The following is a 23,103-nucleotide window of genomic DNA, read 5'->3' as shown; positions in this document are numbered from 1 at the left end:
GGGCTGAAAATTAATTTCTAAAACACATTACTAATGATCAGCTGTATCTTTTTGCTTAAAAATTTAATCTTCCTTCTTTCCCAAAAGCAGCACCCTTAGTTTGTCATGCATATCCCTTTCCACACTTCCTTACCAGGACTATTGACACAAGGTAATGCCCAACCAGATACACTTGCCACATCTGTGCAAACAACATTACCTCATATTTTTGAGAAAGCAAAGCTCAGCCACATCTTCTTTCATCAAAATACTCATGCTTTACAAAGAATGTTTAACATCACCAGAGACAGAGCGAAGGCAATTTTAAGTATGTGCCCCAATTATCAAAAGTTTTCTTTACCATCCACTGGAGGAGTTAAGCCTAGAGGGCTCCACAGCCTACAAATATGGCAGACAGACACCAGACATTATCCATCTTTTGGCAGGTTCAAATACCTTCATGTATCTGTTGACACCTTTTCAGGTGCTATTTTTGCCTCTGCACGCACCTGAGAAAAAACTGCAGATGCAATTAAACATTTTCTCCAAGCATTTGCAGCCCTGAGTACTCCCCAGGAGGTAAAAACTGACAATGGACCAGCCTATACTTCTCAAAAAATGCAAGACTTCTTCAATCAATGGGGAATTACCCACACCACTGGTATTCCTCACCCTCCCACAGGTCAATCTATTGTTGAAAGAACCCATGGTACTCTCAAACACCTTTTAGATAAATAGAAAGGGGAAGTAGAGACTACCTACAGCGGAAGGGCTTGCAAAAGCTTTGTATGTATTTAATTTTTTAAATTATTAATTGATGAAGCCTAAACCTCCTATTATCTGACCTTTTTCCAACATTTCACATGTTCAATTAAAAGAAAGGCCATCAGTATTAACCAAAGAACCTGAAACAAACCAGATCCTGGGGCCATTTCCATTAATTACCTGAGGGTGGAGATATGCTTGTGTCTCCACAGGAAAAGGACCTTGGTGGATCCAGCAAAAAACATCAAGCCCTACTTAAAATCACTGAAATGGATTCACTGGAGAAGCCCCCAAGTCCACCCCAGGATAGGAACCACCAGACCACAGCCTCAACACCCAGACCTGACAGCTCTTTTGAGGATGAGACATAAGAAGTTTCTGCTCACCTTCCTCAGCCTGGTTAACACTATGCTCCTTGTGAGTGGCTGGGTAGTCCCAAAATATAAAGTGTGAGTAACTCTGGTGGAAGGCATAAAACAAGATACCCTGTGCCTGTCTGTCACTAGCCCTGATGACCCCTTTTCTACATGCTTAGTGGGGTTACCTATGGATGTGTGGCCAATAACTGAGGATGCCATTCATAGTATGCAAGGTAATCAGCCTGATGGCAAATGGAAATGCAACTCTGTTGATGCCTGGGACTACTGGACCCGGAAGTTCCCCTCGAACCGCAGGATGCAGAAATTCTTGGCTCAGTTAGGAAGGATTTTTGTGTAAAATTTTGCTACCAAGTAAGATGGGGAAAAGGTGAAAAACCCACAATTACAAGAGAACGATAAATTACCAGGCGGGATGTCTCCCCATACTATCCTGCTTACAGAAATCAGAGCCGATGGTGTAATTACACCTCTCCCACTATTTCTTGGTCCAGTAGCCATCCACTCCAACTGCCACAGGGTGTGTTTCTTATTTGCAGGGACAGAGGATGGCTCAGTATACCGTCACACATCAAAGGCAGACCTTGTAACTTGGGGAGACTTACTTCGCTGGCACCCAACATTAAAATAACACAGGAAAAAAAACAGAGTAAAAAGATTTAAACACTATTTTAAAGTCAAAGGTAAAGATGGGGTTACTTATTGAGAATAGCAGCCTCCTTTTTGTTACCTTGAGTGGCTGCAACCAAAGCATTAGGACAATCGGATCATCTTGGGTGCCTGCTAAGTAGACAAACCAACATTACCTCCCTTGTGTTAAGTGGCCTGCTCTCTGATGTAGACCCCATCAGACCACCTTTCAGAACAGGGCATTAATAGACTTTCTAGTCCTAGCATATTGACATGGCTGTGAGAACTTCAAGGGGATGTGTTGCACAAACCTCTCCAGCCACAGCAAGTCTGTTCACAAGAGCATCTAGGTACTGAGGTAAGGATTTAAGAAGCTCCAAATAGAGGATAAAGACTGGTTTAATGAACTCTTTAAAAGCTGGGGATTGAAGGGCTGGGTGTTATCTATGGTTAAAACAGGACTGTTAATCCCTATGGTTGTTGTGTTGGTGGTGGTTCCATGTTTGTTTGGATGTTTTTATAGGGTTTTGCAAAGTTTTTTCAGTTCCATTTTTGTAGTTAAACAAAAGGGGGGAGATGTGGAAATCAGCCTGTCTGGGACACACAGTCAGCCAGATTTCACCAAGAAAAAAACAGGCATTAGGTTCAAGCCCTGGGAAACATTTGTTAACTTAGGGCAAATCGAAGTGTTCTTCTCACAGTCCTTAGTGTTGTTAAGTGGTCCAATTTCTGTTTCCCTATTGGTTACTCCTTCTCCCTATATGGTTATAGTTCCAGAAAGTTCTCCCACCGAGTGTACATATTGTCACTCCTCCCTTGTTTCTCATCCTCGGAGTTTGTCCCCATACAGTGTTCAATTTCTGGGCATCATCCCTGTTTTATTTTCCATTAAAGTTCTTTAGTTTTTGGCCAATTCCATTGTTCCTGCTCTTTTATTTTTGCCATTTAAATCCTCAGTAACTTGAATCCAAGAGTTTTGTTGCAGCCACTCTCACCACAACAAAATTCTTTGTCCTACCATACATTTGAAGAAGAATTAAAGAGAAAACTGATAGCGTCAATTTCTCGGCACTCACAAAATACTAGAGCTCCTTCAGTCCTCTTTGTGCTGTGAAGATGGTGATAATTTGTGAGGAGGATGAAGATGTGCGAATCAGGACAACATCTAGGAGTTCTCACAGAACTGTAGAAATGCTTGCAAAATAAAGAGTCTTAAAACACTCTGTTCCTTGTCCCACACGTTTTGCCCCCACTGTTTTCCCCTTCTAAAAAGTTATGGCACCAAAACATTTAAAGTAACACCAGGAGTTGCAGGATCTACTGTTTTTTGTGGACTTCCTACTTAGCTTAACTATTTCAATAAGGCAGGTATATTTATCCATAAGAGAACTTGAAGCCACAATACAAGGAAGCCAGTAGATCTTAAGGGCTTCTGTAACTCTTAAGTACAGTAAAAAAAAAAAGAAATTTCACCTTTTTTCCTGGAATTCCTTCAGATCCATCCAGTCCCAAAAGACCCTAGAACAGCAAAGACATTAACTTTTAAAGGCTCCATCTCACTTTGATCAGGCTGCAAATATCTCAGAATCAAATAATCAAAAATCAAAAGTTTCAAAAGGAGAAGCTACCACTGCTTTTCTTATCTCACAATTATTAACAATCACAACATAAAGAATTTAACAAAATAACTGATAAAAGCAGGCTTATCTTATTTACCCATTGTTTTTCTAATTGGCAGTTCAAGTTAAGGAAGTCATGGTGTCTCAACTTACAAGCAACTTAGGTGTTACTTCGTAATCACAAATAAATCTTACTGTGTTCAAGATTTTTTTATCAAACAATTTATTCTGCACACACAGAACAGAACGTCTTCATCTTCCTGTTGAGTAGGAGCACATCACTGCAGGAATGTGTCTGTTGATGAAAGGCCCACTTCACGTGTTTGAGAACAGGTATTTAAAGACTTTGTGAAGTTACCTACCCTTCCACCTGGTAAGCCAGGCACACCTTTTTCTCCTTTTTCTCCAACACCTCCAAAGCCCTGAGGAAAAATGTCCACATTAAATCTCTGTGATCTGTTTGGAATTGAACAGCACATCCTTAAGTAAAGGGAACACAAACCCATTTATTTATACAAAGAATACAATGGCAAGACAAAGGGAACTGATTGTTTCTGCTGGGACTACTTTGTACCAGGAAGAAAAGCTTCTATCAATCAGACCTGGCAGTATGTGCAGTACGGTACCTGCTTTATTCCCCAAGACTTCCATCCATTTAAAACGTGGCATATATTTCAGTACCAACTGTAAGTGACCCCATGTCATAGGCAGCAAAGACCTGTATTCTATTCTACATTGAGAAATTATTTCAAGTCTCATTTTTTAACAGCAGCAGTTCAAGGGAATGCTCAGAGCATGCTTTTGCCTTCCAAAGCCCAAGAATGATACAAAACTAGCATTTTCATGCTCAACATTTGGAAATCTCAGCAAGAAGCATCAAATTCAGAGCTAGAACAGCCAGATTTAATTTCAGCAAGAGTTACAGTCCTTAAGCAATTTCCAGGATTCAATCTTAAAATATCTTACAGTTGTGGTTAAGTTTGTACATATGTTCAGTTTCAGCAGCTTCAATGGGTCTCTTGCGATGCATAAAACTAAGTATGCTCATAATGGAACCTGTCCAGAAAGGCTAATAACAAATTGTGTTTCATGAACAGGTTTTTCTTGAACGTATTTCTCCTAAGAATATCTGTACACAGAAGAAACTGGCTAACAATTTATCTTACTAGTCAGAAGTTCCCAAAAGTATTTATTCAATAAACTTATTGGAACAACCTCTGTTTACAAAAAGTTGTAAGCTGGGAAATACCTCTCTGGAATTCAGGAATAAATTGTCTTTCTTAATTCATATAGAGAAGATGCAACACCATGCTGAGTTGATGAGCACTAATATTAAACAGCCCATTATAACTGGGTATATATATGGATAGAAAGAAAGATCTGCATGTGCTTTGCAGCTTTAAAGTAAAATAACAAAAGATATGCTTAAATATAATAAAAGGGGAAAAAATTGGATTTTTAAAAATGTCTATGGGACAAGGAACACCACCATCAAGTGGTCATGCCACGGGTAGAGCTCTGAGCAGGTCTCTGAAAACAGCAGGCTGCAAGTACTGAAATCTAGGCAGCTTTGTAAGTCTGTAGTAGGACAGCATTATAATCTTTGTATCTACAGAACAAAAAACTATCAGATTACAATTACATTCTTCAAAAAGTGTTGTGAACATTTTTAACAGATTTGCAAAGTTTTTTGGTGCCTAGAAACTCCTGTAGAGGCCTTGTGAGCTATTCAGAGGTTGCTGAACCATCTAACTCCTATTAGGCACATGTTAAAATTACCCCTCTGTCCTTACCGGGATGCCAGGCAATCCTCGGTCTCCAGGGAATCCTTGAGGACCTGGCTCACCCTGGCAAGGGGAAAGAGACAAGTGCAGTAATCACTGTGCCTGTGAAAGCAAGACTTTCCCCTATCCACCTGCCATGCACCTGACACCTAAAGGAAAGCCTTGTAATTTGTTTGCCAGCGAGGGTACTGGGTTTGTGTCACTATGTGCCATATGAGAGGCTCTCAGCACAGTGCTAGTGCACCCTCTGGCCACTGCCTACGACAACAAACCCAGCCTGGGAGCTGCTGCTCTACTGCCCGCAAATGCCACAAGGCAAACTAGAGGCATTTCATATCGTCATCTAGGAGACTGCAACACACACAGTCCCTCGTGAAAGCAGCAAAATAACACATGACAAGACAGCAACATTTTCACAACTTTACTTACAAATCCTAGAGTGACCCCAAAGGAATTGAGTTTGTTCGAGCCTCACCTCACACTAATGTAAATTGACCAAATGCAACAATCTGTCTCATTTACACAGGGACTCAGGCAAGGTCAGACTGGGCTCCCAAACCAGCTTGTATTAATCCCAGATTAATTCAGTATGCTTAAATTTCATGTGTCTAGAGAATCTTTAACTCAAGGACCACACAGCTTTTATAAAACCACTGATGACACATCTCAGTAATGACAATGCAAAGGTGAAAAAATCTGATTATTTCAGACTAGTGTACACTAAGGCGAAAGAGCTGGAACTTCCATTTATTTTTCTAAATTGATTTTTTTGCTTCAGCTGACAGAATTTCATAGGTCCAACAAAAACAACTACAGTTTACTTATTTTTAGGATTAATAACAAAAACCTTTAAATAGCTTCTAGATTTCTTCTTCTGAGAGGTGTGTATTCTCTAGTGGTCCACAATGCCCTGAACTATGAATATATTTAATCAATAACCATTTGACAGAATAAACTGGTACAGAAAATTAATTTCATTTGAAAATATAACAGCTCTCATTGTTCAGTAATTTTGTTCATTTTTAATGAAAGAGCATGGAGAGGGACAGAGCATGTAAACTGAATTTACAGACCTTTTCTCCTTGCTTCCCCTTTGGAAATCCCATGAATTCCAGTATTCCAGTGGATGGTGGGGGACCTGGGGGCCCAGGCAGCCCTACATCACCCTGTAGACAAAAGAGGAAGATACTAACATAGCAGACCATGTTTTGATTTTCTATGGAAATGGCCTACAAATCAGAAGAAAAAACACTTCAGTTATATCTCATGTACATAAATCTGTGTGCCTGAATGCTGGCATGGGACTTTGGTCATGGGAATCAAAAGATCAGATGGAAAAATCAGGACGAACAACATGCATCTGTTTCCAAAGCCTTGTGGATATAAAACATGACAAGAAAAAAAAAAAAAAAAAGCTCAACTATTGAACCAACAGGAAAACATTTCAGAAAAACTTTGGGAAGAAATATGGAAGAAGAGAAGGAACAATTAGAATTGTGGAAGGAGAACCAATCAGCAGAATCAAGTCCCAGACTGAGAACTTGAAGAAGCCCTATTTTTGCCTGTGTAAATTCTGACACAGACTGCAAGACACTCATTTAGTATAGTGAGACTATAAATTCATACCAGCTGACCCAAAGAATGTAATAAAAGTCACGAAGAATGAAGTAATTGGAATAACTCAATACAAGTGGTGATGGTCCAAAGAAATTGAAAAGTGGAGATTCAAAAGATGTCTAACAACCTTGGTCTTGATAACCATGAAAATACTGCACTGACTTGAGATTTTCCCTTCTTCTTTGTCTTGGGTTGCAATGCAGGATGTAACCAAAAGTATGTATTCTATCACCATCTGTTGAAACCAGGTGGGGTGGGGCAGTTCTTTATCTTTTCCACAACCCATCCTTCTTCCAGGGAGATATCTTTTATTAATGGGCCATTGAGTCCCACTGCATGACTGATAAAATTACATCATCCCATTGGGATGATGCTCCACCCAGGAGGAGGAACCAAGCATTTCCTATCTAGATGAAATCTGAGATTTGGAACATCAGAGCAGCCTTTTTACACTGGATTCCCAGAAGATAACCAGACCCTTCTACATCATCACTAGATCTTTGGAAGAAAACTAGACCCTTCTACAGGACCACTGCTTCTACAGAATCATATCTGTCACCCTAGGAGCACTGCAGCCACCATTTAATTGGACTGCTACCAACACCCTGACTGATGGGGTGTCAGGTTGTTTTCTGACCCAGTGTTTTAGTTTTTTGTATTACTGTATTTTTATTTTAATTTTCCTAGTAAAGAACTGTTATTCCCATTCCCATATCTTTGCCTGAGAGCTTATTAATTTCAAAATTATAATAATTTGGAGGGAGAGGGTTTACATTTTCCATTTCAAGAGAGGCTCCTGCCTTCCTGAGCAGACACCTATCTTTCAAACCAAGACATTCCTCTTTGCTCAGAAAAGGCTCCCATCCTTTTCAGTGTACCAACAAATAAGGAAGCAGCAAGATTCTTTAGTATTTAAACTGCCAGTCAGTCCAAGAGAAGAAAAGAAAAAGGAAAAGAAGAAAATGCTGGAATGTAGCCACTTCCTAGAGGATCAAGCTGTGATGGAACTCTGGAGTATTACTTCATGCTCTACCCATATTAAAACAAGTTTCATTTACCTTTTCTCCTTTCTCTCCCTGAAAGCCTAATCCCATGTTACCCTAGGAGAGAAAAAAATCATTCATGGATGAATGAATAATAAAACAAAAGCAACAACATCACCCCTATCATCTAAGCCCACTAAGCAAATCTAAGCACTGTTAAACCCTCCCAAACTAAAAAGAAAACAAGAAAGGTAGCTACTTACTTTTGGACCTGGTGGTCCAGGGGGACCCACTGGACCCTAAAAGTAAAAAAAAAAAATAAAATGTAAACATGATCAAGATTTTATTCTTTTTGACTTAATTAGGATGCAAACAATTGGAGTAATGCTGGGATCTGCAGTGGTACATGACATTTCTTGTCTCCAAAGCAAAAGCAAGACACATGCTCTCAAGTCTTCACATCTCTCAGAGCACAGCTCTTTGGCAACATCATTAAGAGAAAACTTCAACTTAAACCCAACAAAAATGTAGTTTGGTTTTACCTTTGCCCAATAGAAATTCTCCAGCAGGATCTTAAAAAAGCAACTCTAACATAGCTCATGACAACAAAGGCTCCAAACATCAGAGATCAGCCTATTCCCCCCAAGCCCTGAGATGAGAAAGTGCTCAGAACAGTGTAACAAGGTGTTTGCAGAGAGCACTGCAGAGCTCTGCTGAAGCCCTCTGCTGCTCTGGATTCTCCAGAGAGGAATCTTTGCTCTTGTAGAGATTAAACTACCCAAGACCAAGCATCCTAGGCTAGAAGTCAGCTGTGCTCAGTCTTTTCAGATGCACAGGTTCTCTTGCTCATCATCATGACACAAAAACAAGGGAAAGGGAAAACTGCCAACAGTTTGAACTGTTCTATCAACAATTGCAACAGCAAAACAGCAGAGGTCTCATACCTGCAAACCTGGTAACCCTATAGGGCCTGCAGGACCTATTGGACCTGGAAAACCTTTTGGACCCTGTAAAAAGAACAGAGGACAAATAGAGAATGTGCAGCATTTACCCCATCAAACCCTTCCGAAAGTGAGTCTCAGGAAACAAGTAAGATCCCCTAGTTAAGTAAGCCAATTTAAATATTAAAGCAATTTATTTCATATGATTAGATGTACTTTGAAAATCAAAGTCACATAGTTCAATGGTAGAAGGGAGTTTGATTTGAAAAAGGAATAATTAAACAGGTAATAGGAAAAATTTTACTTCCTCTACCATAATGTGGATCCACTCATACCCTTACAAATCTAGAACTGCTACTGGTATTACACATGTAAATACAATTCCCACTAATTTGAAAAGGGTCCTTGAGAACCAATACCTGATATTGGTATTAATATTGTTTAAAATCATTGTGCCCCAAATTAAATAACTTACAGGAACTCCATCCAATCCAGGAAGACCATTTTCACCCTAAAAATCATAAATGCATACATAAAAATTACACAACATTATTGCAACAAACTATAAGGAACATCAAGCTTTGTATAAATAGAAAATAAATAGAAATATTTGCTGTTAGTTAATATTAGATCAAGTGTAAATGGGAAAATATCTTGAAATCTCTGCTTCCATATTTGAATTGGGTAACGGAGACCTCTAGAGAAATTAGAACCTTTTTATTTATGGGTAACAAGAGAAAATAAAGTGGCATCAAAAATAATAATTAAAAAATCACTGAAAATACACTATAAAAACTCTTACTATATGACTGCTATAAAATATGCAAAACCGTATCATCATAATATGGAAGTATCTTAATTTACCATAAATACAGAAGTAAATGAACAAATACCTATTTTAATGTTATGAACTTACACAGATATATAATGTGGATAGAATTTTAGAAGAGTCCCTAATTTTAACCAGCAAAGTCAGTGTGAGAGGCCTTATATCACAAAGTTTTTACTATCTTCTATATTTAATGAAGCATGTATGTAAACTGAGAACGTAACTGATAAATTTCTAGTACCTTCCAGTACAAGAAACAATGAGAAGAAGCTGGAATCTCACAGTAGAAGTCATAACGTGCTGAACAGTAACAGGATGAGCAACGCCCCAGTATCCCAGTATGGGATGAACAAGTTCTTTTCAAAGACCAAGCAATTCCAGGTTCTGAGAGTATTCTGTGCTGTCATTAATGAAGTTATTACAAGGCCTTTTCCCCACCTCTGCATTCAGACACTCAGGACTAATACCACAAGCGATCAAACCTGCAGTATCAACCCTGCAACCTGTGGGGCATCAAAGAGTTTCTTGTACTGCATTTTCTCCTGTGTGATGACAAGTCTTACCTTCATTCCTTTAAGACTGCCTTGAGCAAAAACAGGTTCTCCTTTAAGGCCTTTTGGGCCAGGATGTCCCTGATTAAAAAAAAAAAAAAAAAAAAAAATATTGAAAAGAAACTGCTTTCGTTTTGAAAGAGTATCTTACTAGCATAATGAGCAAGGCAAACTCCTGGTTCCCACTTTTTCACTGTAAAAGTACCACTGCTGCTTCTTTAGAGAAGTTGTGCTATTATGAGAAGTAAGGACTTCCTGCATCTTTAGAAAAACAGGGTTCTACAAACATTTTCTCTGGTATTTTCCTGTTTATACTAGATTTCCCTTTCATTTTAGGCCTTTGACAACCAATTTGAACCTCTTTGACATGATATAACTTCCCTGTTCATTTACACATCAATGCCATTTAGAGGGACCATGGCAGACTCGAGGGATGGGCCCATGTAAACCTCATCAAGTGCAAGACCCTGCAACTGAGTTGGGGCAATCCCAACCACGGATTCAGTCTGGGCAATGACTGGATTTAAAGCAGCCCTGGAAAAGGACTTGAGGGTACTTGTAGATGAAAAATTGTCAGTGGGAGTTTGCAGCCAAGACAGCCACCCATATCCTGGGCTGCATCCAAAGTAGCGATGGCAGCAGGTGAAGGAGAAGATTTTATCCACAGGAACTTCATTTTATCCTCAGCTTGGATATGAAAATTGAGCTCTGACAATTCTAATGAATTCAGGATTCTTTAGGTTCTTCCTAAGTACTTGGCAGTTACTTATCCAACAATGCCACAGAAAGCAAATCCTGATTTAGTGACTACAGAACACCATATTTGAGTTGGTGCATACAGGCAGTCCAGGTAGACCAGGAAACCCATCTGGTCCAGAAATGCCATGACTCCCAGTGGTACCGTTGCAGCCATCTAGGCCAGGCAGGCCTCTAGGTCCAGACTGCCCAGGGTGACCCTGTGTAAAGGGAAAGAGACAGAGAATGATCAACAGGATCCATTATTTTGTTAGTAATACTGTTGTCCACAGAAAACTGATATCTTCCTTCCAAATGGCAACACAAACAAAAAGAACTGCAAAACTCCCGACCAAGTTCAGTATATGGCAGAGTGCAACGGAACAAGCTTCTTTAGCCAGCTTTGTTTATCCTCCCTAAAGGTTAAGTCCTAGAACATTGGCTGCATTCATCCAATTACCTTTTCCTCCAAGGGATAGTTTTCTGAAGTACATAACTTGTGCATGAGTAGGTCCCAAAAGAGCAGTACTCATCCCACAGCAGTGTGAACCATATGCAATGTAACAAACAGCTCACAAGGGCGCACCTGACACCAGGAATGGAAGTTGCTCATGTCAAAGAAAGGGCAGACTCAACAATACTGAGAATTTATGATTCCAATCTGCTTGGAGTTTCAGTGATTTCTCTTCCTCTCCAGTGTGGATTCTTTCTTTTAATAGATCAACAGATGTTAAAGCTCTAGTATCAGGCCATTCAAGCAGAACAGCTTTATTTGTTATATTAAACATAGGACCTTAGGCAAAGCAACTGCGAGAAAGATCCAATTAAAGTAACAACAGCTTTTAAAAAGTATTTACAATGGCCAATTGTTAATCAAGCAGAGAAAAATACAATTGCACCTAATTCTGATGTCTTTTCCCCTGGTATAGCTCTGCTAATTTGGCTGGAGTTTACTCAGCAAAGGAGTGCAAAGGAGTGCAAAGGAGATCAAAGTTTGGGACTTCAGGTAGTTTTACTTCAGTGCCATATGAGTATTTGAGGGCTGAAGGCAGAAAGATCTTCTGTCAGTCACAATGCCCAAGTGTCAGGCAACTCCTTTTTCTATACTGCTTTTCCACTAAATGTGTCCTGTGGTGCTCAACAACATAGTTTTAAGGCAAGAAGAAAAATTAAACTTATGGAGATAATATTGGTAACTTGACAGTTCTCTCCCCTCTCTGTACACTGTGATCTTGACTCATCCCAAAAGTTCTTTTGTTTGATCCCGAAGATTCATTCTTAAGATGTGGCACTAAGCAAGTTATGACTCACATTAGGAAAGTAGAAAAAAAAACAAACATAGATAAAATGGAGATAAAGCAGAACATTAACAGTCCTTCATGCCTGACACTTAAAATAAACACATTTGCAAGACTAAAGGTCTTCCCAGTCCAAGCCAATAGCATATACTGTGATGAAACTCAATGAGAACTTTGCAGTAATGTAAAGCCTTTTATCTAAGGATCTTTAAATACCTTGAAAAAATGCGGGAATGCTATAATCTTAATTTTATAGATGGGAAGGACACACAGTAGCAGAATGATTTTCTCAAGGATGCAGAACAACTTAAGCCATAATTATGTAAATTCTCGAGCTGATCTCAGCTGCTGCCAGGAAGGCTATTCCACATTGCTGCTCCCTCACATGTACCTCCTCCCTGTGCTGGCAGAACAGGAAACAAACACAGCAGAGAAATAACTGTTCTGTTTCTTAATGGGGTTAATTTTCAGTCAGATGAAGTCCTTGGTCCCGCTCATTTGGCAACTGTGTCGAGATTTGTGCCAACAAAATCGAGAGAGATCTGATCTACTTTCTGTCAGTCAACAAGGTACAGACTGAATCAATGTCAAGTGTGTCTCAGCTGCACAATCAAGGCAGCTCACCCAGATAACTATACATTTGAGATTTAACAAGGAATGAAATTAAGTCATCCTAAAGCATTGCTATCAAAGACCACTGCATTAACAGTACCTGCTCTGATGATTAGTCTGCTTGTCAAAATAACCACATGTGGTGTGCAAGCAGGGACTTGCCAGGCCCTGGTAAAGCAACTGGAGTAGGCTGAAGCAGTAATTTACTGCCACTTACATTTTTCTTTTAGAAATTACTTAATTAATTTGATCCATGCAGGATGTCTTAGACAAAATCATCAAGTCTCTGACAGGACAGGCACTGACTGCAGAGTCAGAGGCCTGACTTGTCAGTGTCTACTAGGTTTTTCACTTTGTTTACAGTATATGGGAGAAGTGCAGCACAAGGTAACCAGCTGCAAGGTTTAGTGAAGCTGAAAGGGCCAACATCTGCCTCTCAGTGTGAGACGACAGGGAGCCAAGCTCCTCCAGCGTTCGTGCAGGCAGAGAGCCAGCCCATGGCACGCAGCTGCTGGGTAAACCATGTCCTGGGAAACACTTTGGGTGAGATCTCCTGACTCTCACACCAAGATAGCCTGTGAGAGGCCCAAAGGACTTTGGTATCCTCTTAAAATGTGAATAGGGCTCACAGAGAGAAGACATAAAATATGCTGATCACAGTGATTTCTTATGTGTGCTAAATAAATCTGTGCCCCTGACACTTAATCCCATGGCATCCATGTCTGTCATTCTGTGCCAAAGCATGACACAGACTGACACACAAGCACACACACATTCTATGTCTTTTGCTGTAGGAAAACAATCCACAAGATTTCCTACTTCAAAGCTAATCTGCAATCAGAGTTCATAATATTTCATTTTAATACCCTTATCTGAGGAAATACTGAACACCCACAGCTGACTTTCTTGAGTGTTGCTAAGTCCTGCCTTAAAAGAACCTTTTCCCCAGGGGTTTCAAATACTGATTTAAAGAGCTGTTTTGACCTGGAAAAGTGGTGGTTAATAGTTCAATTGCTCTCACTTTCTCTAATTCCTTCTTTTGGCAGATGGACCAATTGAGCATCTGGATTGACTAAGAAAGAAGACTTTCACAGACTTTACTTATAGTGTCAGGGTGATTAGTTTACAGATCTGAGTTAAAACACAGGCTGGAGAGATGCTTGTGCCCTCTGTACTCACAAAAGAGGCGTTTGGTGTGAGACTGATAAGGAAACTTGAACTGGTTATCTGGGCCCCCTTTTATCTGACTCTTGGTCATACACTGACACTGTGATCCCAAGGGGCCTCTTTTCTAAAGCAAACAGTGAAAAGGCAATCCCAACAGGAGAGCTCCATGAATAAATAAAAACAGAAAAAAAAAATGCAATTAAGGATGAATACAAAACTAATTGAATAAACAGTTTAATGGCCTGCTAAGGCAAATGGCCTTTCTATACAGCCATTGCCAAGTGTTTGCATTTGCTCTAGGAAGGTCACAAAACTGCCTCTTCATACAGCTCTGGCTTTCATGGCACAGACAAGGGCTCACTTATCATAAAAATATTTCCTTATAGAACTCCTTGGACAGTTCATGAAAAGCTATATACATCTCCCAGCTTCAGTTTTAGCCTTTGCAGAGGTATCCTTGAATCTTGTCCTATAGCAAAAAATAAACTTCCCAAGTAGGGCTAAGGATTTGAGGGCTTCTCCTATAATATGACATGAAAGTCTAGCAATAAACATATGTAGCTGCTGTATTTAGTAGGTTAAAGGTATTAGTCAGGCCAGCTGCAACAACATGATTTACTTGCCACCAGCATTCCCCAAAGGAATTCTGTGGAATACCACTTCCCTTATGATCAACAGTGCGACTACCCTCTGAATAATGGCCTTGCCCATGGCCTATGACTAAACTACACCTGCCCACACTACCATACCTGCATACTACAAAGAATTTCTCTTCACTGGACTGGATGTGTAGATACAGCAATCTATTTTTACTTCTCCCATCTTTCTCACACACTGTGCTCTCTCCTCTGCTCTGCATTTTACACATCCATATAAAGTGCCTATATTTGTATACACTTCACAAAAAATCTAAATTGCTCCTTACCCTGAAATGTAATGACAAAAGTAAAAAAATTTACTCAAGCAGTGGCAGATGCTATTTTCACCCTACAATGGAAGCATTTATCTCAGTGGTTATAATGTAAATAGTACGAACAAATTTCCATTTGCCCCTTTTCTGCCCTGCAGCTGTGGCACAGAAGACCGACAGTGCTGAGCACTTTGCTATTCAGGACCAGCAAAATCTGCTTTTTTTCCCATTCACCCACCTTTCAGAATATTGCAAAGCAGAATAGATCTGCATATGCTGGAGGCTTTGTATCCTCTCATATCTCTCCCCTGCTCTCTCCTTGGAATGCCTGTTGCTGCCAACTACCTGGCAATGACTGCTGCTGTATCTCTGCCTCCCCTCACTGTTGGGAATCCCCTTTCTCCAGAGCCTCATTTGAAAAAACACCCTAAGCACAGCATGTTCCCACAGTGTGTTCAATTAAATTAAGTATTATGGGAACAGCTTGTGCTCTTCAGACCTGGACAGTTGGCTGGCGGTAAAAGGAAAAAAATAGCAACCAGGGAGTAGAGCTAGAGAGAAAACAGGCAAGGATGAGCAGAGGGGGACTAAAGAAGAAGGGCCAGGAAGGAACAGGATTCAAACAAGCTCATTTACAAGGCCAACTGCATTTTCAGCCAATCTATTACAACAATTCAGTTTTTGATATGAAGTAAGAAAACACAGCTCAATTGTTGGAGCTCCTGGTCATCTGAGAAAGCAAGGAAGATGAGAAAGAGTATGAGCATAGTCTGAAGGGACAATGACACACAGGATGGAAAAATGTCATCAAGAAAATAAAAATTATTCTAATATCAGAAGGAGAAAGCAGGATGAGCCAAATAATGTAGAAAGAACAAGGAAGTTTGGGGCAACATCTAAAGCTGATCCAGCTAAAGTTCTCCTGAGCTACAGCAAGATACTTCTGCAAAAATCACTAGAGAAACCAAGCAAAAGAAAGCTGGCCAAAACACTTTAGGCACATAATTTTTTGTAAACTGTCTCTAGAATCTAAAGTTCTAAAGAAGGAAAGGAACAAAAAGTTCCTGATGGTCAGGGAAAGTGTCACCTGATCTAAACCAGGACTAGAATCTAGAAGAGAATTAAGAGTTATCTGGAGGGCCTCAGGTCTCATCACTGTTTTCATTCATGTCATAGCAAAAGATGATTGAGGGAGATCTGGTAAGGGCTATCACATAAAAGAAGGGTACTACGAAGACAAAGTGAATTATTTTCTGTCTGTGTCCCTGCTCAGTAACATGAGAACTAAGAGCTTTAAACTGCAGAAAGAATGACTGAGGTTAGGCATCAGCAAATCTTTTCTAACAGAGAAGTTAGCCTACATCATCACAAGGTTTTAAGAGCTGGCTAGGAAACACATGCTAAAAATGGCCTGAAGGCACAGATCATCATGCCTGTTTTACTCCCTGAGGTCCCTTTCAATTCTGCAAGTCTATGATTTTATGATGCAGTAGTTTTTAGGCAATGCTGAGGGAACATGGTGCTGACAGAAGAGCTAATCAGTCATGCAAACGATCCCCATGTAACTCAGGCTCACTTTCTGATATGTAGCAACCTCCTATTGTCTTACAAAACAGCAGGGAAACATCAGGTAGATTAACAAACATGGCCATTTTCCTCCAGACAGAAGCAAGCAATTCAAGGTACACTTTGCATGTGCTAGGACAATCTAATCATGTTCAGGTGCTTTTAGCTGTGATTACCATTCTGGTGATTTATATTTACATATGCAAACTTACTGGGATGCCACTGATGCCCTGAAATCCTGGAACTCCCATTGGACCCTGAAGAAAAAGAGTACACATTATATTTCACTTCATCAGTCTGTATATTTCAGTCACCTGAGAGATATTTTTCACTCCAACACTTTCAGTCTTGGACTTCTGCTTTCAAAACCAAAAGGAGGAAACTATCTCATGCAGATTCTCTCTGACCACAGGGTCAATGAATAAAGGAACTGAACATCTGAACTTGACTGGATGCCAAATGAGTGTTTCAGGAATGTTTTAATCAGGCAGTTTAAAGTAAAAATATAATCTCCTACTGCACATCTGGGGAAAACAAGATGCCAGGAAAATAAACAATCTACTATAAATTTAACCCTTTTCTTTCCAAGAGTTGCAACAAAACTTACATATTTCTCGTCTACACTAGGATAGGACCCCCAGAGATATGCAGACCACTGCATTAACTTCAGACTGCCCAAGCTGCAAGTAATACCACACCTCTGCTCTGAACAGTAGCAAAACAGACTGTGTAAGCAGAATACCCAGCCTAAACTATTCTTGCTTTGGAAAGGTAAAATATATTTCTCCCACAATGGATGAAGAGAGAGAATCTTATGGCACATTGGTATTGCATATTTACCATTTCAGGGAATAGAAATAGTTTTGGAGTAAATGGAATTTTTTCAGTGCAATGAAATTGTTTCCAATCTTGCACTTTGTGTTCATTTACACCTACACCTTATGGGATACTCCACATTTATTATGACATAGTTTATTGTATTATTTTTATTAGAAATAACTTTGCACCTGCAAAACTCAACTGCAAATTTTGTTTAGTACCTATTATTTTTTTGCTTTCTAGACACCAACTCAGGATCTTCTATACAGGAAGATGTCTCCCTGAAAAGAGTGTGAATAATAGCCATCTACCCCAGTGCATGGGAAGTGACAGACTACTTGCAACAGCAATACTTATTTGGCTGTAGTTTACCTACCAGGATGGCTATACTGTTCAGTAGCTTTAGCATCTGTATTCTCATTCAAAAGTAAATGCAAACAATTCTCTAAATATACTGTTGAAATGCCATTATATTTTTATCCCTGGACATATAGCCCAAGATTATTTTTATTCACTCAAAAATATATACAAGGCCATAGAACTATTGCAGGGACAGAAAAGTCACTGTTGAGCCTACCTTGTCACCTTTCTGTCCAGCCGGTCCAGGAGGGCCCACTGCTCCTCTCTCACCTTTTGCTCCAGGCAAACCTTCTGGGCCCGTAAATCCAGGTGCTCCTATTGGTCCTTGAAGCCCAATCAGTCCTGGTCTACCCTAATATGCATTAAAAACCAGTCAGTGCATCAAACAAACAGTGCAGTCCACAAACCCCTTTGTAATTACTCTTTCCAACTCAACCTTTAATGCAATTTGATACCTCTGGGTAGTTAGGACATCCTAAAGTTTTCCCTGTCCATTCTCAGACAAAGACTGACCAAAACTGCACACAGGACCCAAGATGGGGCCACAACAGCACAGAGTAGAGATGGGAAACCACCTCCCTAAACTGGATGGTGATGATGTGCTGAATCATTAAGGTTGGAAAATTCCTCCAAGATCAAGTCCAACCTTTGACCGAATACCACCATGCACACTAAACCATATTGCCAAGTGCCACATCTGTTAATTTTCAAATAATTCCAGGCATGGTGACTCCACTATGCTTCAGTTCTTAACCACTCTTGCAGTGAAGAAATTTTTTCTAATATCCAACCTGAGTCTTCTCTGGCCCCACTTGAGGCCATTTCTCCTTGTACGATCGCTTTTTGCCCAGAAGAGGCTGATCCCCACCTCACCACAACCTCCTTTCAGAAAGAGATGAGGTCTCCCTACACCTCCTCTTCTCCAGGCTAAACAAGCCCAGCTCCATCAGCCACTTCTCATCAGACTTGTGCTCCAGACAGCTCCGTTCAGCTGCTTTGCTGCCCTTCTCTGGACACACTCCAGCAGCTCAGTATCGGGGCTTACAGTAAGAAATCCCCTTTACCTGAAGACGCCGAGCGCAGGAACGAGCAGCGCGCTCGGGGGTCCCGCGGGTGCCGTGCCGGGCGCTGCCGGCAGGGGGCGAGGTCCCCGCGGGACCCGCTGCGGGCACTCCCGGCTGCTCCGTGCGCGGGAGATGCGCCTCGAGTGCCCGACACTGCTCTGCGTCAACGTGTTTACACTCCCCTTCTGGGTTATGTTCAGAGAACATGAAAGAGATCAGTCCAAGGTCCCAGAGTATCAGCAGAAAATGCAGTTTATGCCTATGGTTTCTACTGGCAAGACAGTGGATTACACAAAGTTACCCCCGTAAAGAATCAAGATTTACAGTAAAATAGAATGGAGGAGGAAGTTTAAAACCCCCACATCTTAAAAATTTCACCACATATTTCCCCCTCCTTTTAATTCTCGTCCATGGAAGTGTGTTTCCCTTCTACTTCCCTAACGCAGTAAACCAGCAGAAGGAATGCAGCTCCCTGCTGCAAGTGTTTTAGAAATCTCAGCTGGAGACATACAAAGCCCTGACTCATGGCTTGGCAGGTAAAAGACTTTATTTATTGTTAATTTAAAAATGTATTGTTACACGTTTAAAACCGAGGAAAGTGAAACAATCTGTACATGATTTTAAAAATTCTTTTTCCAGGATCATTTTTAGTACCTGTTTAGGCTAAAATATTTTTCCCTGTATTCTATGTGTCTTCATTGTTGGACCAGTTTTCTTTTAAATGCAACAATTCTCCCTTATCATCCTTTCTGTTGTGATTGTTTCATCCTGGCCTTTTTATTGAGGTCAAGTGCATGTCTGATATTTCATATATTTTCTGTCTAGACACTGCCCATAGTGTGAATTTCCAAAGGCACAGACTCACATCTGGAAAGGTTTTCATGTTGATTATTTTTAGCTTTCTTAACTCTGGGCTAATTATCAATGTAATTCTTTATATTGAAATCTATATAATCAGAACATTAATCCCCAAATCTTTAGTGGTCCTTGTCTACCATATACAACAAGAAACATTAACAATCACAGGCTTTGCTCTCACTTAAAGAAGTTAAATCTGAGACTGAATTTCCCATAATCAGAAGGAATTCAGAGGCTTTCAGGCAACAATTCACTTACAAAGCGTGGATTGTGAACTATTTACCTCAAGGCACCACAGCAGTGCTAGGCATAACCTAAAAATGGGTACATTACACTTACAGTCTTACTTACCTCTCACAAAAGAAATGGCATCCAAGAGCCCACCAGTTTGTAGAGAAAACAGGCTGTGAATTCTTCTTTGTTTGAATGGCTAATACTTCTGTATTCCATTAGTTTGATTGCCTTGTTAACGACAATGTTTCACAATGACTGGAACTGATGGGAATTAACATTTTAGGAGGCTCTTGTTTTGCTCTGCTCCCGGTGGCTCTGACAAAAATATCTAGACTGGAGAGTAAAGACCAGAAACTACATCTTCTGCTTGTGTTTGGATGAGCAGCTGCCTGACAGAAGAATTAAATATGTTCTCTGTGATTTCAGGGCCCACAGCTAAATAACTCTTTCCTGCATTAGTGCCCTACAAGAAAGATTTTAACAGCACTTGATGATTTTGTCCAGTGCCCTGCAGTGTCACTAAAGCATAAGAACACAGTAAAGTGCTTCTAATCTCTCTGATAATGTGATTATGCCATGATAATTAGGCTCTCAAGAATTCCCACTGTTTCTTTTGAAGTCTGTGTGGATGGAAATAGTGTTTTCTATGCTGAAACAAAGGACTTGCCTTCACTGCTAAAAAAGCAGTATATTTCATCACTCAGCAGCACTCCCATGAACTGTTCCAAGATTAGAGCATTATAAAGAGCAGGCACGGTGGCATGCCGGAGCAATTCGAGGATAATAGCACAATGAAAACTCAGGTTTTACCCTTAAGTAAACTTACAGAGCTCAATGCCAGGTGGAACTTCTGTCTGACCTCAATGCACTTACCTAGCCTTTTACTGTGCTTTAGCACTAGGAGGGCTGTTACTTATCCAAAGGATAAAAAGAATAAAACATCCCTTAGCATTGAGGACAAGCTGAAATATGAAATTTGGATTACATCAAACAAAAACTACAACAAATCAGAAGAGCTCCCTATTTTTAATATTTAATGTTCAATAGATATTGCACAGTAGCCTGCAGAAAAGCCATCAGCAATTAATGCAAGTAGTATCATTTTGGTTTCCCAGATGTATGACAATCATTTTTAAAAAGAGGAAAATTTTAGAATGCTAATAACACCAACAAAAAAACCAATGAAATTACTGTGACTTGTGAATGTTCTCTCCAATGCCACCTAGAATTTCATATATTTGAAATCTATGACCTGCATTCGCAATCATATTTGTGCACCAGGTTTTTACAATGCAGCAGCACTAAATGAGATGCCTGTCTGTAATGAATATGATGCTGGTAAAAAGTGTTTTTTTTTTAATACACCCAGGCGTTTTCATACATAATTTTGGATCCTGATCAAGTTTGTGTCACAAGTTCTGCATGAATCATATTCATCTCTGTTACACACGTATTGATTATGTGTGTAAAAAACACACCCTTACAAATACGCAGCTGGCTCAGATATTCAGGTTGTCGTTCTCAACGTGTGATAAGCAAGAGCAAAAAATGCCCAGAAAATGAACCTCCCATTGCTTCTGAGTCACCACACTACAGAAGGCAGTAAAACCAAACCGCCTGACAGTGTAATTTGATGGCAGTGTCTTTCAAGATGGAAAAGGTTCTGCAACATGTACCTTCCTCCTTATACCCTTTTAAATTCATCTGCATCCCAGGGTGTCATGAGGAAAAGCTTGTACAATGGGTAATGATGGGGCCTCTGCTGCTGCACAATACAACACATGACAGTTTCTCTATTGTCCCTACCCTTTTTGCCAACTCTAATACCCCATATAAATTTTCGCCCACTGAAGCAGAGCTGCTACACATAGCATTGCAAATTCCAAACATTCTTTTATTTCCCATTGCCTCTGTGAGCTTGGAGAATAAAGCGTAAATCTATTTGATTTGATGCTGTGTAAAGGAACACACGTGGAAGTGGTATGGAACCACTGGATATGCCCCTTATTTCTGGGACAAAAAACCCCAAGTATATACTTACTTGGGGAACAATTCAACTGACCTAGGTCGCTGTCGAACACCAACTCAGTGATTCATCACCATAAAGAACACTGGACCCACTAAGACAAATCTAGCAGCTGTGGTAACTAAGCAGAAAATACTACTGATCAGGAAGGGCAGAACTGACTCCTATTTTTTTAATAAATTTGTAGACCGTCATATTTCAAGCAGCAAAGCGTTTTTCATTTTCTAAGCAAAATTAAGGTCCTGTGTATGAAAAGAGCAACTGAATTTAAATATGCTCATGTCTTCTGAAACTAACACATGGTTTCTTCTCTCCCGAGAATTCAGTGACCAAATTTTTTAAAGGAGTCTTATTCACATTGTCTATTCCTTCAGCAATTACCTTCCCCATAAAACATGCTTTATTGACACAAAAAGATTGTTAGTGAAATATTTACTTTTGAGCAAATGCTTTGTAGCTTGAAGCATCTTATGCTTGTTTGATTACATAAAGGTGAACCAAACAGCCAACCATTAACTTATTACATTAGGGCCCTAAAAATACATGTTCTCATTCATATACTGCATATTCTAAAGCCTGAAACTTTTAAGATCTATGTACCCGATTCCTGTTGGACAAGACAGCCTGTACAAGTAACTGGTCCCTCAAGATGCTCTTTCACACACACAAATTGCATTTCCCATTTAAACCAGGGACGTTTTCTCTGATGAGTGACACCAGGTTACAAAAGTTGACACAGGAATATCACTAAACAAAGATGAGGGGTCAGTCAGTGACTTAGCAGTGCAAGGCAACCGTGTCCACTGGGAGCAGCATAGCCTTGGGCCAACTTCAACTTTCTACCTCCATTTCCTCCCTTCTCCTTTTCAGTCTGCCCTGCAAGATTCCCACAGCACTGGTTCGCTCTTGCTAGATAGAAAGTGAGTAGCACGACAGTGTCCTGCTCTCAGCTGGGGCCCCACAGTTCTACTGTAATAATAATAATTACTGATGAAAACCCCTTCACTATTTTCCTAAATTACAGGTCAGGTATCCAGTGCCCTGCTCACATTCCAGAGTAAGTAATTATTCTCCCTACTGAAAAATGCTTTGTACTTTTAAAGAAAATTATTCTTCAGTTTTTCTTCTAAAAACCTAGGGGAAGTCCCTAGTTAAAAATGGCTCCTTTATTTCTGTCATATCACTGTTCCTCTACACAGATTTTTACCTACACAGCATGAGAAAAATACAAAGAACTATATGTGCACACAGAAATAATGGACCAGAAAAAAATCCTATGCAACAATCCTGCTTTATGGAGTATCCTCCCAAAAATGCCATTGTTTGGGTATTTTTCTGTTTTGTTGTCTTTTTAAGGAAGGATATTAGGGTGATAATTA

The 23,103-nt window shown here is 40.0% G+C and overlaps 1 protein-coding gene across 1 annotated transcript in view; it reads right to left on the bottom strand.

Annotated features, from left to right (window-relative positions):
* The window catches only part of COL4A6 (collagen type IV alpha 6 chain), a 121,090-nt gene that overhangs the window by 32,235 nt on the left and 65,752 nt on the right, over positions 1-23,103 (bottom strand). The window contains exons 4-15 of the mRNA XM_056491632.1: positions 17,760-17,894; positions 16,576-16,620; positions 10,915-11,031; positions 10,088-10,156; positions 9,171-9,206; positions 8,699-8,761; positions 8,018-8,053; positions 7,830-7,871; positions 6,228-6,320; positions 5,164-5,217; positions 3,733-3,792; positions 3,225-3,269 (exon numbers count right to left, since the gene is read on the bottom strand). Of these exons, the coding sequence (XP_056347607.1) occupies positions 3,225-3,269; positions 3,733-3,792; positions 5,164-5,217; positions 6,228-6,320; positions 7,830-7,871; positions 8,018-8,053; positions 8,699-8,761; positions 9,171-9,206; positions 10,088-10,156; positions 10,915-11,031; positions 16,576-16,620; positions 17,760-17,894 (795 nt within the window). The remainder of the gene's footprint in view (positions 1-3,224; positions 3,270-3,732; positions 3,793-5,163; positions 5,218-6,227; positions 6,321-7,829; positions 7,872-8,017; positions 8,054-8,698; positions 8,762-9,170; positions 9,207-10,087; positions 10,157-10,914; positions 11,032-16,575; positions 16,621-17,759; positions 17,895-23,103) is intronic.

This window comes from Oenanthe melanoleuca, chromosome 4A (assembly GCF_029582105.1).
Source record: "Oenanthe melanoleuca isolate GR-GAL-2019-014 chromosome 4A, OMel1.0, whole genome shotgun sequence".
Classification (NCBI taxonomy): Eukaryota; Metazoa; Chordata; class Aves; order Passeriformes; family Muscicapidae; genus Oenanthe; species Oenanthe melanoleuca.
The sequence above is the reverse complement of the archived record's forward strand: the minus strand, read 5'-3'. Positions and strand labels throughout refer to the sequence as shown.